This window comes from Paramormyrops kingsleyae, chromosome 5 (genome assembly GCF_048594095.1).
Source record: "Paramormyrops kingsleyae isolate MSU_618 chromosome 5, PKINGS_0.4, whole genome shotgun sequence".
Lineage (NCBI taxonomy): Eukaryota > Metazoa > Chordata > Actinopteri > Osteoglossiformes > Mormyridae > Paramormyrops > Paramormyrops kingsleyae.
In genome coordinates, this window is record NC_132801.1 from 32,177,665 (window position 1) to 32,194,946 (window position 17,282).

The following is a 17,282-nucleotide window of genomic DNA, read 5'->3' on the forward strand; positions in this document are numbered from 1 at the left end:
CTGAGGAGCCTCGAGTGTTGCTGGACTGAACGCCGGAGAGAATGAGCGTGAGCAACGAAAAATTAGGCCCCGCGCAGAACAGCACTTAACCCCGAATCCGTCTCCAGCTCTTCACGCTAAACACAAATAATCATACCGATATCAAAATAGCTTTATTTCACCTTGGGGGATACAGAAAGGTAGTGTTCTGTGGCTGTTTTCCTGAACTCACAACTACAAGCAAGTCCATCTACTTCTCTAAAATAGTGCCCCCTAATTAGGAAGTAGCGACAGCTATAATCAACACGACACTTAATTGGAATTACTTAAGCAAATATCTAGCTGTACAATGCGTTAAACTGGCAAAACGGACTGCAGGTAAGCAAATAATAACATAGCACATAAATAAAGGCTTACATAGGCCTAAGTGAACATTAAAGAAATACGGAACTCACAGCAATCCTAATAATATTCATTACATTCATTAAACCCCGTGACAAATATACTGCCTGCTGCTCACATTACGTATTTATCCGCTGATTTGGGTTATAAGTATTATTAGAACAGTGACCAAGTACGCAGATATAGGACGGACATTAATCCTGCATTGAAACAGCTCTGCCGTACATCGTGTTGAAAAGGGTCAGATACGCTAGGGACACCCAAAGGGGGAGTGCTGGGGCCAGGTTTGGTACCGCAACAAGAGGCTGGGCCAGTAGCTCTTTCGGTTCCGTTCCCATATATATCTGGAACAGGGGCAGGTGAGTGGGGGGAAGACAGTCTGTACCAAAATGCAGAATCGTCCAGGCCTTCAATTTAAAAAATAGCATGTTTTTTTATTGCTGTGTTGTTGAAAATGTCGGTGGTAAAATTACAAACCTTAAATTTTTTTTATAAAAATGTAATTCATTCAATATGGAAAAGCAAACGGGGACAGACAAAAGCTTTCCTTCTGAAAACTTATTTTGAGGTGAGATAAAGAAAGCTTGATGTCTAACTTAAACTTAAACTGAACCAGGCACAGTAGATTGTTGTGAAATTAGATTAAGAATCTTTATCCCCATGCAGAAAGCGTAGCTGTATCCTGGAGGAGTAAAAAAAAACTGTCAGAAAGCGCCACCCAGTGGATGTAAAGAAAAGTTCTCAAAACTAGCCTTCAAAGCGCAGAAACAAACACAATCAAATTTTTTTTTTACAAAAGTAAACCAACAAAAAAAAAACTGACTTTTTATTACTTAACATCTTGTCGTCCTTTCATTGGTAAACAAACTGATGAACATGTTCCCCTTCAAAAATCATTGTTGAAAAAGATAAATATTTCATATACAAAAGTGCAAACATACTGAAACACAAATTAAAACGCAATTATGTGTTGTCAGACAGCATAAATTATGTTGCATATGTTAAATTATTCTTGTTTTTGATTAATGGATATTCTCATACTCATACATTATTTTATACAGTTTCGGAATACCTATTCAATACCTATTTTTTCTGCTGTACAGGCAAAATGACATCAAAACAGATTCTATAATATTCTAAATTTCATAGTGCACGTTATGCTAACATGTCATTATGATTGCATACTGAACATAAAGTGCTTTTAAAATGTTTTAATGTTGTAATGGGCCAAAAATGATGGGGGAAACAATATCAAACAACACTGAAATTTGGAACATAAGCGGAAATATTTCTTTAAATAATCAAACATTGTAAACAAATGTCACATGGAAACAAAAAATACAATAAATGAATGTTGATGAAACAGACAAAATAAAGGTGTGATTCATTAATTGAGTGCTAAGGGCAGTCAACTGCGAACACTAGGCCTACTAACAAAATCCCGGATTAATGCCAAATGTCTGCAGTGTCTGCAATCAACATCGTGACCAAAAAATTAAGAATTGTCTGAAACGCAGAGCCTTGGGTTTGTTGTATGTTGGTTCAGACTGAATTAATACTTATTTCAAAACCAAGGGTGGACCAATAGCTTTTCTTTTTTTTGGCAGAACTGAAAGCACAAATATTCAGACACAACTGTAATAGGTATTAGCCTTCAGAAAAAACCTACCACAAGAAATGGATGCGGGGGAAAAAACTTCTAGTTATGTAAGAGACTTGGAGTAACTTGTTTAATGCAAATTAGCAATACCCACCGTTCACACAAGTTCCAAGAGCAATTCAATAATGTGCAAATAAAACATTTAAGAGGACCACTCATGCTCTCTGTTGCTGGCATTTAAAAAATACAATACAAATATATATATATATATATATATATAATCCTACATGTTAGCATTTTAACTTCAGTGCAGCCATTACCAACAGTCGCTTGCATAGTTTGGTGCATGCATCAGCAGTATCATGCAAAATTGCTTCCATAAATCTTTAAACTGCATTTCTTTTCTGTATTAAAGTCAGTGCATTGGCAAGCTGTTTGCTCCTCCTAAACATGAAAGCCAACAAAAAAAGGGGCACAATAGCTGTAATGGTATTTTCATCCAACTTGACAAAATGGACAATGGCAGAAAGCGCTTGCAAAAGCTGTCCACAGTGCAAAGGCGCACCACTGAGTCAGCGCGGAGGTGCCGTAACGCGGAGGTGCCGTAACGCAGCGTCCGGTCCGCCACCTTGAGCCGAAGCATGTAGATGCCTTTTGTAGGAAATCGGTCCGGTGCAGAAAGCCACTGGCAGCATTGACAGCGAACGCAAAGCGAGACGTGATCGTGGGTAAAAGGGCAACATTTCACAGTACCGCTCATTCACACACAATAAAAAGTAAATCGATCTTTCAAGCCAATCAGTCTTTGTAAGTGCTGCACTCAAAAATAGAACAAGCTTTTTGGCGAAACTTAATTATGACTAGCAATTATATACATCGATCAAAAGACGGACTGCATTGTCTTTTTTTGGAAATTGGGTTTTTGATTATTAGAAAATTTAAACTATAGTGCACCTGTGTGAGTACTATAAAACAGGATTAGCGTTACTGGGATTAAAAGAAAAAAGAAAATAAACAAACGGAAATAAACCGTGGCAGACAGCAGCAGCGCCGGCTGAATGTGAGGAGTCACACAGAGCTGAAACACGTCCATCCCTTCTGCCTCTCTGAATAATTCCCAAGGGATTTTGGCCATAACTACAGTACTGCCAGGAGGTCATTATAATGGTGCCCAGCTCGCGAACTTTACGCACCCCCACTCGGGCCCTGATAGAAGAAAGCAGATTCAGCCGACAGCAGTGGACCTTTTGGCTCCAATGGCAGAATAAAGACCACTCTGAGCTCAAGCCCGCCCGCCGATGGTGGGTCTCCAGCGGGGAGCTCTGTCTGCGACTCATGTGATGCCTATCAAAACTTTGAGGGTGGGGGGATCACGCCTCACATGTCAGAACACATACTGCCCCTCCCTGTTATCCCTCCTCAACAGCCAATCGAGAGGATGGATGAGATGGGCTGCCCCGATTAAGCCAATTGCCACTGAGCAACTCACCCGCATGTCGGCAGAAAGCATTACATGCATCAGATATATACATATTACATACATATATATATATATCTACATGAACATACAAGAACTGCAAGGAGAGTTTACCCACCTGATTTAGAGTAACAGGAGGTGGGAGATCGTAAAAACAAAATCGAGGATTAAAAAAGCATTAATATCTTATTAGTTTTATTACAATCCTTATAAATTCAGTTAAATATAAAGTGTAAGCATAGTATTTCTTTACAGCTGCGGGTATATAAACTGAAAATTTGAAGAACTTAGCGTATATAACCATTATAAACAATACCGGAACAATCTGAAACAGATTAAGGGATAACGTCCTGACAGGTAATCATAAATTAAATTATGTTCTCCCTTTCAAACATTCCACACAGTACGTCTGATTAATTAAAGACTGACTGTGTTTTTCATTAAAATTCTTTTGGACCTGCAGTCAACAGCAGAACTTTCCAGAAAGGCCGTGTGTCGTCCACACGTATGGATTGTGCGATATGGATATCAGCTAAATGCCACACTAATAAATGCAATAGGGGGCTTCCAACAGGCCCAATTAATTGGAATGAAAGGTCATTCTACTGTCAGGAAAATTATTCTAATTTTTCCAGTAAGATAAGCCAGGGAGGATGGCTCGAATCCACCTGTTTAATAACAGCGCTTATCCTGTCGACAATAAAAATATAAAACTCAGTAGCTGCTCAGTGCTGTGCAAACAGTGCCTCATACAATCTGAGCCACTCTCCTTTTATAGACAACACTACTTTTATAAAACACTTGATTTTTAGGCAATACAGTGTTTAGCCAATAATTACAGTTTTGTTGAAATTACATAACATTTATAAAGTGCACTGAAAAGCCTCGCCAATAAAAAAAAGTCACTGTGAAATATTGCCCTTGAAACAGCACAAGGTTTTACTCTGTCCAGACCTGTAAAACCCTCACGATCAACTGATGCACATGTCACCTGAAATTACCTCTTAAATGCTTTATGTATATTACAGTTACTGTGCGGTTATGCACACGTGCCATTCCTAAACACAAACCAGAAGTTAGTACCTGTGAAGTGCTTTTTAAAAACACAATCTTTAGTATTTAGTTCCATTTACAATAATATACCCTTGCACCAGATCTATTTTAACCAGATCAATTCTTTTGGTTTGTTTAATGAATAGAAAGGCGCTTTAATAATTTATACGTTATCTCTAGGAAAGAAAAATATACTGTGTATATATTAGGCACAACAAAAAATGTTTTATCACAGGGAAAAAAAAAATGAACCGCAAATCAAAATTTTACTGAGGCTTCTGTGTTGCTCGTGCTGGAGATTGTGTGCTGGAAGAAAGATTTCTGGAGGACCCCGTCTTATCGGCTGGCTTTCTGCCACTTCCAAGAGACTGAGTCGTCTCGGACACGGAAGACTTCGATTTGCCAGTAGATAGTACAGAGTTTCTGACAGGTGTGCAAGTCTTAGATGAGGCCTTGCCCAGCTGGGGCTCTGGCGCCATCTGCTGGCCAGTCTTACCTGACCCCTCTCCCGCCCCTGCTGTACTGTTCTTAATCTCAGGACTCGACTTAGCCGTCCCGTCAGAGACCTTCTTGGCCAGGATGGCGGTCTTGCCGAAATCTGCTGATCGGCGAGTTTCCTTTTGCCGCAGGGCCGACTTGAAGAAGGACAGGCCCTTATCCTCCGACTTACTGCTCCTGCGAAGGTCCCTGGAGGAGACGCTGGAGGATCGGAGGCTGGTAACGGAGGAGCTGCTGCTGGAACTCCTTACCGTCCTGCCGTCGGCCCGCCTGCCGTCAGAGCTGTGCGCGAGGGAGGGGCGGGCGGCGCTGCCGGTCCGGGGGGCCGCCCCACCGAGCTTCTCGGCGGAGGTGCTTGCCCTTGTTAAGTCCTGACTGGCGCTTCTTTCCGCCAGCCTACTCCTCCCAGAGGCCGAGCTTCTCTCAGCCCCCGATGAAATCTTCCTGCGCGTGGGGGAGGGCGAGGCCGACGACTGAGGGGTGGAGGAGAGACGCTGCCTGTGTTGGGATGCGGCTGACAGTACGGCCTCCTGACCATGAGGGGGCTCCTTCTTGGCGGGTGTTCCGGAAGATGCTTTCCCGGGCTTGCTGGAGTTACTCTTGTCTTTGGAGCTGGACGCCTTGGTGGAGCTCCTGATATGGGGGCTGGAGGACACCTGGGATGCTGGCGAGTTGTGAGCAGAAGATGCAGGATGCCGTCTTCTGGAGCTTTTTTCTGACTCCACCGCAGCCTTGCAGGAGCTTCTCTTAGCCGGCGCACTCTCAGACTTCGGCACGGAGCTGGATCGATGCTTCTGCTCCTTGGAGGCCGCGTGGTCTGCAGATGTGGCCTGACTGTGGCTATCAGGCTCAGCCTTGGAGCTCCTCTTGTCAGACTGTGATGGGGCTTTGCAGTAGGCCTCATCCAGAGACCTCTTCCCACCGCCGTCGTCACTTATGGCACCGTCCATGACTGCAAGCGGCGCCTTGCCGCTGGAATGTCTCTCGTGCTTACTGTAGCTGCCAAAGCAGGACGTGGAGACCTTGTCATCACACGCCTCTCCTATCCTCTCCAATGTAGGGGACGAATGAGAATCTAGAGAAAACCGTGAAGGGGAATTGGACCTCATCTGCAGTTTAGCTGAGAGGGACCAGGACGGTTTGGTCCCATTCTCACTCACTGCCAGGGGGCTGGCAATGGATGATCTAGAAGACAAACTCTGCCGCTGGACGCTCCTCACAAAGGGCCGGGTCGAGAATCCCCCTTAAAAGAAAGGACAAGAAGGTTTAAAACTAATGCACTGATACGGGACTAGATAGATAGTTGAGATAAGAGGAAGGCATGCTTGTTCTCTTAACTCAGCATGGTAGCAGATCCTTTGTTAGCCAGACATTCTACAGGTTAGAAAGAATACAGAAAAGGTAAAACAGAAAAAGACAGTTGACAACAAACACTTCACGGTCATCAGTCTGGACTTGTTAAGAGTTAGAATCATAATCTAAATCAGAAGGGTTAATAAGAGGAACAATGTTACTCAAAGCTTTACACCCAGTGACATTTTAATATTGTATAATACAGTAGCTCCTTTGTCAGCAGTAACATTAAATCGGGCTACAATCTGCCCAGTTATACAGCTTTCTGGAGATGTTAGGGATATGAATGGGAACGTTTGTTTCTAACCATCGTCCTCGCTGCGCTCCCCTGTGAATTCCACCGACTCCGACAGCGAGATGAGCGAGGTGCGGCGGGAAGAGGCGGCGGACGCCACGCTGGGCTGCTTACTGCCCGGGAGCCTGTTCACCCAGTGCTCGCACAGGGAGGAGCTGGTGGAGCCTTGGGCCAGTAGGGGGCAGCAGAGGGGACGTGAAGAGAAATACATGAGCGTGTCATGATTCGTTGCTGTGTGATAAAGAGCTGAATAGGGAGATTCCAAAGCTCAAACAGAGAGGTACATAAATTTTCTCGGTACGGTTTGCGTAAGTAATCCATTCAGGGCCTGTTCTCATCAAAAAAGCCCAAACAATGGAGAAGGTACAACTCATCATTGTAAGCATTCTCACCGGAACAAAAGAACATGAATATATGATATCGATAATCAGTCAGCATAGCTTTCTATCAGATTTAGGGATTTCAAACAAGCATGGAGACATTATCCTGCTGTTCAGCTATGAAAAGGCATAAAGCTTGTCTCTCCCAAGAAGATGCACACCTGCCACCGAGCTATTAGCTGACCAGGATGGGATGGTGGCTCTCCTTTGGTAAAACAGGATGTAGGCCGTCTCCTTACAGACGTCTTCGTCGGGAATAAGCTGAACATCACTGTCGTCGAAGCAGTACCACTGTCCATCGATGGAGTTCTTACAATATGCTAAAAAAATACAAGCAATCAAAATATTTATGATTTTTTTAGAATCAGAGTTAGATAATATAGAGCGGAGAGGTTTTATCCACTTAAGGAAAACCTAGTTAAGAAAAATACATGAATTACTTGGTAGGCAGGTACATATTTAACACATTTAATCTAACTAGTAAATTTTCAGACCCTGTTATACACCATTACAACACCTACTGTTGTATCTAGTGTTTGAATAGAATAAAAAAAAACAGTAAAAAAAGACAGACTTTAAGACAAATGAGTTTATCCTAAGCCAGAAGCATGTATACATCACCTGTATAGTGCCCCCCCTGCATGGTGCCGTGATGGTTACACACTGCGTACAGGTCGTAAAGGTAGTCTTCTGGGTCTCGGCCATAGGGCCGTCGCCAGGGCGACCAGTGCGAGGGCAGACTCCAGCTGCTCTGGCTCCTTTTCACCATGTGCGGAGCCATATCCATTCCCACCAGAGGAAACTTCACCATGTTCTGGATCTTCATCCTCCGGTCCCGGTCCTGGAAGCAGATCCACGCACAACCGTGAAGGATGAGGCAGACCCAAGCACCAAAAACCTGGACCATCTCAGGCAGCTGCAATATTCCACACGTGCATTTCAATAGTGACACTTTAAACTGCGTTATCACCTATCCCTACTTGTGCTCCATGAGACACCCAGACACATACAGGTGAGTTCAACCTTGGGGGTCAGAGTGCAGGGTCAGCCAGCGTGCAGCGCCCCCTGGAGCAATTGGAGGTTAAGGGCTTTGCTCAAGGGCCCAATGGTGGCATCATTCTGTCAGATTCAGGATTTGATCCAGCGACCTTCCGATTACAGGCACATAGTCCGAATCCACACACCACCCTAATTCACAGTCTCCTTGAAGTCTTTACTCTGTTTTGAATAACAAAAAAATGAAACTAAATTCTGAGGCAGAATGACGACCTACTCTGGAAACAGAAGTCTCATAAATAATCCAGCACTGTCTGACAGTAGGTGCTCCGCTCCATACCTGACGGAAGCGCTTGAGGTGCAATATGAGAATGTCCGGCAAGGTCCAGAGGCTGAGCTTGATGCTGCCCTGCTGTAGCTGCTTGCAGTGGGGACAGCGCCAGGCGTCGTCTGGGGCCAGCTGTAACACACGCACCAACTCGTCTCCAGCCACAGAGCACGGACACTGGCACGTGCCAACAGCACGGCCAAACCGAGGTTAAACCCAAGCTCTCAACTAACCAGCTTAAGGCAATTGTGCCAGTCGCAATTACTTACCATTACTGCTAAAAAAAAAGGTTCACTTGATTCAAAGCAGGTCTAAGTCTTAATACAGAAACGTTGGTTATAGTTGGGTATCTTTTTTGTATGAAAATTAAATTACCACAATTTCCATCAGACTATTCGGCGTGTTTGAATGCACAAAAGGATGTTAATCAGTCGCTGATATAACTTTCCCAAGAAATAATTGCCTGCAATTCTTGGATTAAACCTGAGGATTAATGAACCTGATTATCTAATAATTTAATTTAACAAATCAATTTTGTCTACTGAAGCTTCAATACAAAGTAAGTAAATTCAAAATTGTAAATTATAATTGGACTGAGGCTACCATTTAATGCATGTTGTACTTCAAAATGAAAAGTTATTTCTGAATGAGTTTCTGCAAGTAGATTCAGGTAACACAAACGTAAAAGTACCAACAAGTCTGCAAAGCTGATCAAAAATATATAAATTTTTTCCTGAAAAAAATGTATGTACGTATAAATGTATGGCTTCAGGGAAACTGACGTGTAACAACGGCGCCCCCTGGTGGCTGCTGGAGTTCAACGCCTTCTCCAGCCACCTTATGAGTGCACAGAGAGGGGACTGGGTACCTGCTCCTCTTTGGTGTACAGCTGGAAGCACTGTGCCAGGGTGCAGACTTGGGGGTGGCTGTGCTGCTCCACCTGCAGACGCACACTCTCCGCATCGGGGATGTACTCGTCCTCCGTGTGACCGAACAAGCTGCGGGGGGGGGGGGGGGGGGGAGTGGGGGGCATTAGGGTGGCAGCTTAATGCTTGGCCTCGACGTGGGAGAAAATAACAGGCAAACAGCCCCCATACAAAATAATAATCACACTGGATTCATCTCCTCCTAAATTCTACTCTACTAATGTAATGTCAAAATATAACATTTAATGTACTTTATTCATGTTTAAAAACAAAATTACCCCCAACTAAATGGCTGTGACTTGTCAGATAAACGTACAACTACAGAAACAGGAACAAAATAAATCAATTAATTAATTTAAAAATCGGGAGATACTTCCAGCACAGGGCTAAAATTCTCAGATCACTGCCACTTACTAATCCTTGGTCTCTTTGTCCCATTCTACTACTATCTTGACGTGTGGAGGGCCCCCTGGGCCACAGGACTTGTACACCCTGCAGAGAAAAGATAAGGCTGAAATACTCAAGGACAGACCCATCAAAAGAAGCTGGGAAGACTTCAGGAGACTGGAGAATGGTTTCTGTTCTGCCATGTCAAGCAGCAACTGTCCTTACCATATAACCACTAATATAAGAGACCAGAAAAAAGATCACTGATAGCACAGTGTAATATGGTAAAGAAGAGAGGGGCAGTGCTGTGGTCTAGAGTCATGTTGACAGCTGGGGCATATGCTTCTGTGGGAAGCTCACGCAGCCCTTTCTAAGCATAGGCACCAGCTCTTGTAATGTCTGTTCAGCACAGTTAATCTCCCTCAGAGTCAAGACACATGCTGGCATTCGATCCTGGAGTTTTAAAGCAAGTAGCTTATTACCCGTAACAGCAGCCCAGAGACATGGGAACTGGACGTATAAATCTGAAGAAACCACATCTGTTTTAGTGAGACCAAAAACCCATTGACTGATTATGGTAACACTACAAATTACATGAGACTCTTGTATAATTTATGGTGTTTTATTGACTGAAATTGTTTCACTGCCATCACTGCCCTCTAGCCCAAAGGGTGGCAACCTTTGCAAAATTCTTCAACAAGCAAATGAAGGCAGGAAAAAAAAAAAAAACAGTCTTTAGCCCACCAAATAAGTTGTTAAATGGGACATATTTCAGCAGATTAAAAAAAAAAAATTGAGGAAAATTTAAAAATTAAGGAAAACATGCCAAAGCAGTCAGGACAGATTAGAATACATCCCACAGTAATGCAGTATTGCATTTTTTTTTACTTTTTAGTCAAATGAAAAAGCTAGTTTCTTAGAAAAAGAAAATAAAATCTCAGCAAACAGACTTTCACTTGCACTCCAACAACTTCCAAAAGCTGGTCACCTAGATATATCAGTTACCATACAGCAAAAACGATGACTACAAAAAAACAACATCTTCATTTTAAATCACATTTCAAACCTGGGCTTCATACCATAATTTCATGATTAAATTATGCATCAGTGAAATGATTATAAAATCAACCACCAAAAACACAGAGATTTAACCAGAAAGTACAAACGTAGCTTTCTCATCATTCATCCATCCTCTATAACCATTTATCCAGGGGCCTGGAGCCTGTCCCAGGCAGCACAGGGAACAAGGCCAGAGACACCCCAAAATGGAGGTGCAGCAAGGAACAGGCAAACACATACTAAAGACACTAAGGGGGCCTTTTACAGACACCAGTCCACATGGTCCTGGAACACGGGAGGAAACGAGAGCAGCCAGAGGAAGCCCACAAGACAACAGGAAGTACAGGCAAGGCCCCGCCCACCCTGCATATGACAGGACACAGAACCGGAAGAGTGAGCCCACAGTGTTACCCAGCTGGCAACCACACTTCACTTCCCCTAGTCACTGTGAGATAAGCTTCTTATCTTGCAGGTTAAACAATGTCGGTAAATATGATAAAAGAACTAGACTGGACTTTTCACACAGCGCCATCCTAAGGTGGATGTGGAGTGATTCTGCAAACCTCCAGCCTGGAAGTACCTGCATAGGAACACAGCACTGGAAGTTCTATAGAAGGAATGGAAATAGCCATTACCCCTTATATAAATGACAAACACTAATTCACATTTTAATTCTTGAGTAATGGGCATGTCTTGCCATTGAGCGGTTTTTATTTTTGAGAAAAACCGAGAAATACTGAAGACAATGTTGAGAAATTTCCCTTATCGTGTTTATCTTGCAGCGTCTTCTTACGTAAGATTTCTATTTAACAGCTTGCAGCCCAGCTCACTTAGGACACTTTTCCACTTCACTTCAATAAAGTACCAAATGTAAGGCAGTCCAAGGTGTTAGGTTTCCACTGGCATAAAACCTGGTACTCGCGCTCAGTGACATCACAACGCGAGGCTAAGGGTTTTGTACTGAATTTTAAAAATGGCTGTCGTTCATTATAGGTCTAGACTATGTGCAATATTAATACCATCACAGCTGCAATTTTCACATCGCAAGGACCGTCACAGCTGGTTAGAGATCAGGCTTTTTCATGCCTTCATACTGTCCGGACATTATAGCGTGGGGGGGTTTAATTTCACTAATAGATTTTTACTTTGTCAATGGAAATAAAGCTTAGTGAGCACAGCAATTTTAATGGTTGTTCCTTTTCTAGATTATATAGTATGTTTTTTAAGTTTAAAGTTCAGTGTCACTGCTTTTGCATTACCTCTGCATACATTCTCCAAGTCAATCAATCCTTGCTTTTTAAATCACTCCTAGATGGGTTTATTGGGTTTATTCAGAATTCATTTTTTGCTTTATAAATATCCATCCATTGTCCAACCCACTTATCCTACTGGGTCGCGGGGGGTCCGGAGCCTATCCCGGAAACAATGGGCATGAGGCAGGGAACAACCCTGGACGGGGAGCCAGCCCACTGCAGAGCACACTCAAACACCAGTCACTCACACATGCACACCTAAGGGCAATTTAGCAACTCCAATTAGCCTCAGCATGTCTTTGGACTGTGGGGGGAAACCCCATGATGACACGGGGAGAACATGCAAACTCCACACACATGTGACCCAAGTGGAGATTTGAACCCAGGTCCCAGAGGTGTGAGGCAACAGTGCAACAGGTGTGAGGCATGAGATGTGTGAGGTGTGAGGCAACAGGTCCCAGAGGTGTGAGGCAACAGTGCTAACCACTGCACCACCATGCCGCCCCCTTTATAAATATCAACAATATCAACAAAAATCACATTGCGATATTTGATCAATTATTTTTTTGTTTGTTTGTTTGTTTTTTGCAGCTCTAGTATATTATAGCAACATTTTATTTCATTTCTTGTCATGCCATCCATACTTCTGGTTCTTCCAACCAGGTCGCAGTTACAGCTTTGGGTCTCTTCATTTGTCCACTCATACATTACTTAAAAAAAAAAAAAAACATAGATTACTTTAAAAAAAAAAAAAAGTTTATCACTGTTTTCAGAGTTAATAATGTTTTTCAAGATGGCAGTTGTATTGCGTTTCAGAGGAACCAGTCAACAATGAACACATTTACAAATGCCACCCCAAAAATTACCCTGGCTGCTTTGGTATTTCTGGTACTGGAACTTTTGGTACTGGTACTCGGCTGCAAATTAGTGGAAAAGGGAGGGAGAGTACCCGAAGGGAAAAGGGAGGGAGAGAACCTGTTGCACTGGAAAAGCACCACTAACTACAAAGAAAATGCATTTATTAACATTTTATTTATTTAGGAGACGCTTTTATTCCAAATAACATACTTTGAGAAATCAGGGAAAGCCAGTCCTTGGAGAAACTGGGCATTAAAGGCCATGTTCGGCAGCTCAGCACTATAAACGTAAAACCACTCTGGGATCACTCTTCTGGTCACAGGTACAGCAACCTAGCCCACAGAGCCACACATCGCCTTTCAATCATCATCCGAGCAATTATATCTACAATTTGCAGAGATGTCTCTCGGTCATTAGCGTATTGCTTCTGGTGATGACCATCTGAGAGGACTGTAGTCAAGCGGTGTGGAGAATATTGTGGAGAGAAAGCTTACCGATCGACCGAGGGGTGACACAAAGGCTGCTCTTCTTGAGGTAAAAGGTACGCGATTCCAACAACTCCGACCACCCGTAGGCTGAATGGCCCCACCTGCCGAGAACAGAAGGCTTCACCCACTACATTCCCACCTCTACACATGTGTTTTATCCCATTGTATGAGCACAAAAACAAAGGATGACAATGAAATGGTAACAAAAAACAGAGTATAACCCACTTAAAGAAGAAGGGAAGTCAGGTGGAAAGAGACGGTTTGTGCAACCCCACCTGTACGTAAACCCCTGGCCTGTGTAGATGTCGCATCTTCTCCAGGATCTCCTTCTGAAGAACGTCCCAGGTCACAGTTTGCTCTAAGTACAGCACGAAAGGGTGGCCAAACCTGGAACAGTTCCAAAGCATGCAGTGAAGCACACAGTGAAGCACACAGTGGAGCACACAGAAAACCACAGGCTCCTGAGTAACTAGGCTCTCCTCACTCATCCTAGTTTTTTTTTCAACTGCAGTATCTAGTTCAGCACCTACAGATATTTAGATATTTAAAAGAAAACTGAACAATGGGAATCTCTGATTTTAATGAATGGTAGGTGACAGTGAACTAAAAAACAAAAATCACATATATCATCTCCGCCACTTACTGGTAAATCCTGTACAAATTAAAAAAAAAGCATACTATAAACCAAAAGCCAAAAGTTTATACAAAGGGTACACCTCACCAATAAAAACTGGGTTTTATTAAGGTGAAGAAACCATATTTTATTCAGAAGCATATAATTTCACCTGCCCAAGTTTGATCTCTCAAGAGTTAAAATTACTGCAAAATCTGCACACATTGCATGTAACCTGAAACAGCTTTAAACATGCACTAACAACTGCTTCCCAAAGGGGCACCTATGATGACGGTGAAGAATATTCCACAGGAATATATCTTACAATTTACAATAAAACCTAAGTCAAACAATCCAGAGAATTTAGCAGTCGTCTGAAACACCCTCCATCCCCCGGGAAAGGAATATTAATAATGGATCAGTCTGAATGCATTTTTTCAGATGGGAAGTCAGTGCACACACGGGTCAATTTATGGACCAATGCCCCTACCCTGCAAATCTATCGAAGGACTGTGGAAGGAAACCACAGGAGCCAACGGAAACCCACAAGAACATGTAGAGGACATGCACAACTCCACACATGCCCAGATGGGGGCAGAACTGTCTAAGCCACAACGCAACTATGTGTCATCAAATATATAGATCTCAGATGGTAACTGAGCATAGCATTAAGTAATCAACAACTGTAAAACAGACAGACTGGGGTGACACCTATAAAACATACTTAAGCTTCTGGGAAAATACACAAACTATATAAGATAAGCAGTATTTGACATAGGTGTTCTCTTTGAGTACTCCCAGGCGTCTGGTTCAGTACCTCCTCCCTTGGTGTCCTGTGCAGGCCCGATTGCAGACCAGCAGGATGATCTTGTCACCTCCTACGTTCTTATTGGTTCCTGAAGCGGGCTTCACTGCTCCTTGCATATAAGAAGACGTCCGGTTGTGGTCTGTTCCATGTTTCAGGTTGTTCTGGTTTAAATTTGCATGGAGACTTCCTAAAATAGCAACCGTGCCTCAGTCATGCATTGTAGCTCGATGTTGTAGGTATATCCGTGAGCTACATAAAGCCATAATCGATAACCTTAAGTTAATACTGAGGACAAACCGCTTGCAGTTTCACTATACTGACAAAGGAAGTAACATATGCCTTTGTGTTTCTCTCTTCATTTCTATGCCAAACGGATTTCATAACAAGAGTCATGGAAATAAATACCTCGTTGGGCGCGAATGTTTTCAGGTCTAAATATCTCGGGTGTCTCGAACGCAAAGATCGAGTCGCTTTCCTGAATGATGTCGAGATCTTCGTCGTCATCACAGAAGGAGCGATGGAAGCCGTCGTAATACATTTCTGTCAGGACAATCTAGGCAGAGGCAATCAATGTGCAATTAGGTTCCAATCAGAACATCTACCAGCCACAAAGTAACCAACAAGCTGGCAATGAGAACGGGTCCATTGAGTAAGTATTGATTCTACCTTAAAATGCTAAATGGCTACAGGGCTGAGGTTACAACATGGCTGAAAAATGGCTGATTTTATTTAATTGCTGCTGGAAGTAGGAAAATAGATACTTTGCACTGAAACAGCACACCTGATGTGCAGTTTAAAACAAATGTGTTCAGATACAGGAGAGAATAGGAGGTGTCCTTCTCAGTCAATTATCCCCAAGAAACTTTCTAGGCTCCCAGTAAAAACCTTACTGGTTTTAATGGGGAGATTCTGCAGACTTTAACAAACAGTGGTATGGAAGCATGTCTGACAGGACCAGTACTGAACAAGCTGGAACACACACACACACACACACACACACACACACACACACACACACACACACACACACATATATATATATATATATATATATATATATATATATATATATATATATATATATATATATATATATATATATATATATATATCTCCCCTTATGGCTCAATAACAAGCATTGTTCCAGCGAAACTTCCATCCATCTTCGCCCCTCGCTCAATAAAGCAAAAAAGGCCGCTGATTGGAGCAGAGCAATGCTGAAATGCTCCTATCTCCAGAGCCGATCAGTTAGTACAAAACTGTTTTTTTCAAGCCTGACTCACCCACCCCCCCCCCCCCCCCCCCTTTCGGTCTTACTTATAACGAAACAGAAAAAAATGTTTTGTTATTACATTATCTTCCCGTTTTCACACCCGACTTGGGCAAAAGTGAAACAAACCACCGACTTCACTAGAAGTCACAAAATCACCAGATCTGAAAGTATGCATAAACTTACACCGTGAAAATCAGTTTCATTAATTTAAACTCAAATGACAGAATATGACAATTACCTAAAATACCTACCCAACATCCCAAGCTTTAAATAGCATGTTTTCATATTGTTCATAATCTAAATTACATAATATGTTTTGTATATATAAATAAGTTAACATATATTTTAAACAACTTCCTTCCATTAAAACATACATCAAGTGGCAAAAATCATACTGATAGACAATTCTACTGTGTGTACTACTGTCCTGCAAGTCTTTACATTTATTTATTTCACAAACTCTGTTATTCAAAGCAATGTACAGTTGAGGAAGCAGGGTCAGACAGTCGATTGCCGTTAAAGGTTTTACTGAAGGACCCATTGGTGACATTACTCTGCTGACCAGGGGATTTGAACCAGTGACCTTCTGATCACAGACACGGTGTTCTATCCTGCGGAGCCGCACACCGGCCCCTTTGCAGAAGCAGAATCAGAATGTAGATTACGGAATGTATAAAAAGAGGAGGAATAAGACATGAGCTTTAATTTCTTCGTGCCATCACATAAATCGGAAATTCAATTTCTCTAAATGCTGGTGAAACGATATCAACGAGAATAGTGATCCAGCTCACAAGACTCAGTGCTGATATAAGCCACAGAGTCAGGTGGGTCACCATGACAACCTCTTGCATTTCCCTATGGATGAATGTTAACAATCCTGTTTCAAACGCCCCGCCCACTCGGCTCAAAATAAAAGGGGCCTTTAAATGTCTTACCACCCTGTTGTTATTCCATAATAACACAAGAGTCTCACTCTGTGGTAGTCAGCCACATAAAAAACAAGCAGCATATTGTTTCCGGCACAATCGGCCCTGTCTTTGTCTTCAGGCAGCTGATAGGGCAGCCTTTGGTACACATGGTGCTTTACGGCCTTCCATACAAGAGGTCGAGGCACTGTGTTCAGATTCATGCTCCTTAATGACTTTGTTCTGCAACTGCCTCCAGAACGAATCAGGACTAAGGGGGTTTGTGACATCAGAAAGTGTATATTACACGCATCTCCATCACTGATTTCAATGCCATACACATTTCGATGC

At 42.7% G+C, this 17,282-nt stretch overlaps 1 protein-coding gene across 3 annotated transcripts in view; it reads right to left on the reverse strand.

Annotated features, from left to right (window-relative positions):
- Positions 1-1,194: 1,194 nt before the first annotated feature.
- Positions 1,195-17,282, reverse strand: part of LOC111833434 (ubiquitin carboxyl-terminal hydrolase 31-like) — a 32,714-nt gene continuing 16,626 nt past the window's right edge. Inside the window, exons 6-17 of one of the 3 annotated variants that reach the window (XM_023791698.2) lie at positions 15,159-15,306; positions 14,763-14,862; positions 13,608-13,719; positions 13,339-13,433; positions 9,702-9,779; positions 9,230-9,359; positions 8,374-8,493; positions 7,659-7,878; positions 7,199-7,357; positions 6,670-6,822; positions 6,348-6,383; positions 1,195-6,252 (exon numbers count right to left, since the gene is read on the reverse strand). In XM_023791698.2, coding sequence (XP_023647466.1) covers positions 4,778-6,252; positions 6,348-6,383; positions 6,670-6,822; positions 7,199-7,357; positions 7,659-7,878; positions 8,374-8,493; positions 9,230-9,359; positions 9,702-9,779; positions 13,339-13,433; positions 13,608-13,719; positions 14,763-14,862; positions 15,159-15,306 — 2,826 coding nt within the window. In that variant the 3' untranslated portion in view covers positions 1,195-4,777. Of the gene's footprint in view, positions 6,253-6,347; positions 6,384-6,669; positions 6,823-7,198; positions 7,358-7,658; positions 7,879-8,373; positions 8,494-9,229; positions 9,360-9,701; positions 9,780-13,338; positions 13,434-13,607; positions 13,720-14,762; positions 14,941-15,158; positions 15,307-17,282 lie in introns of all 3 variants that reach the window. The other 2 variants (XM_023791696.2, XM_023791697.2) reach the window with 2 other exon arrangements.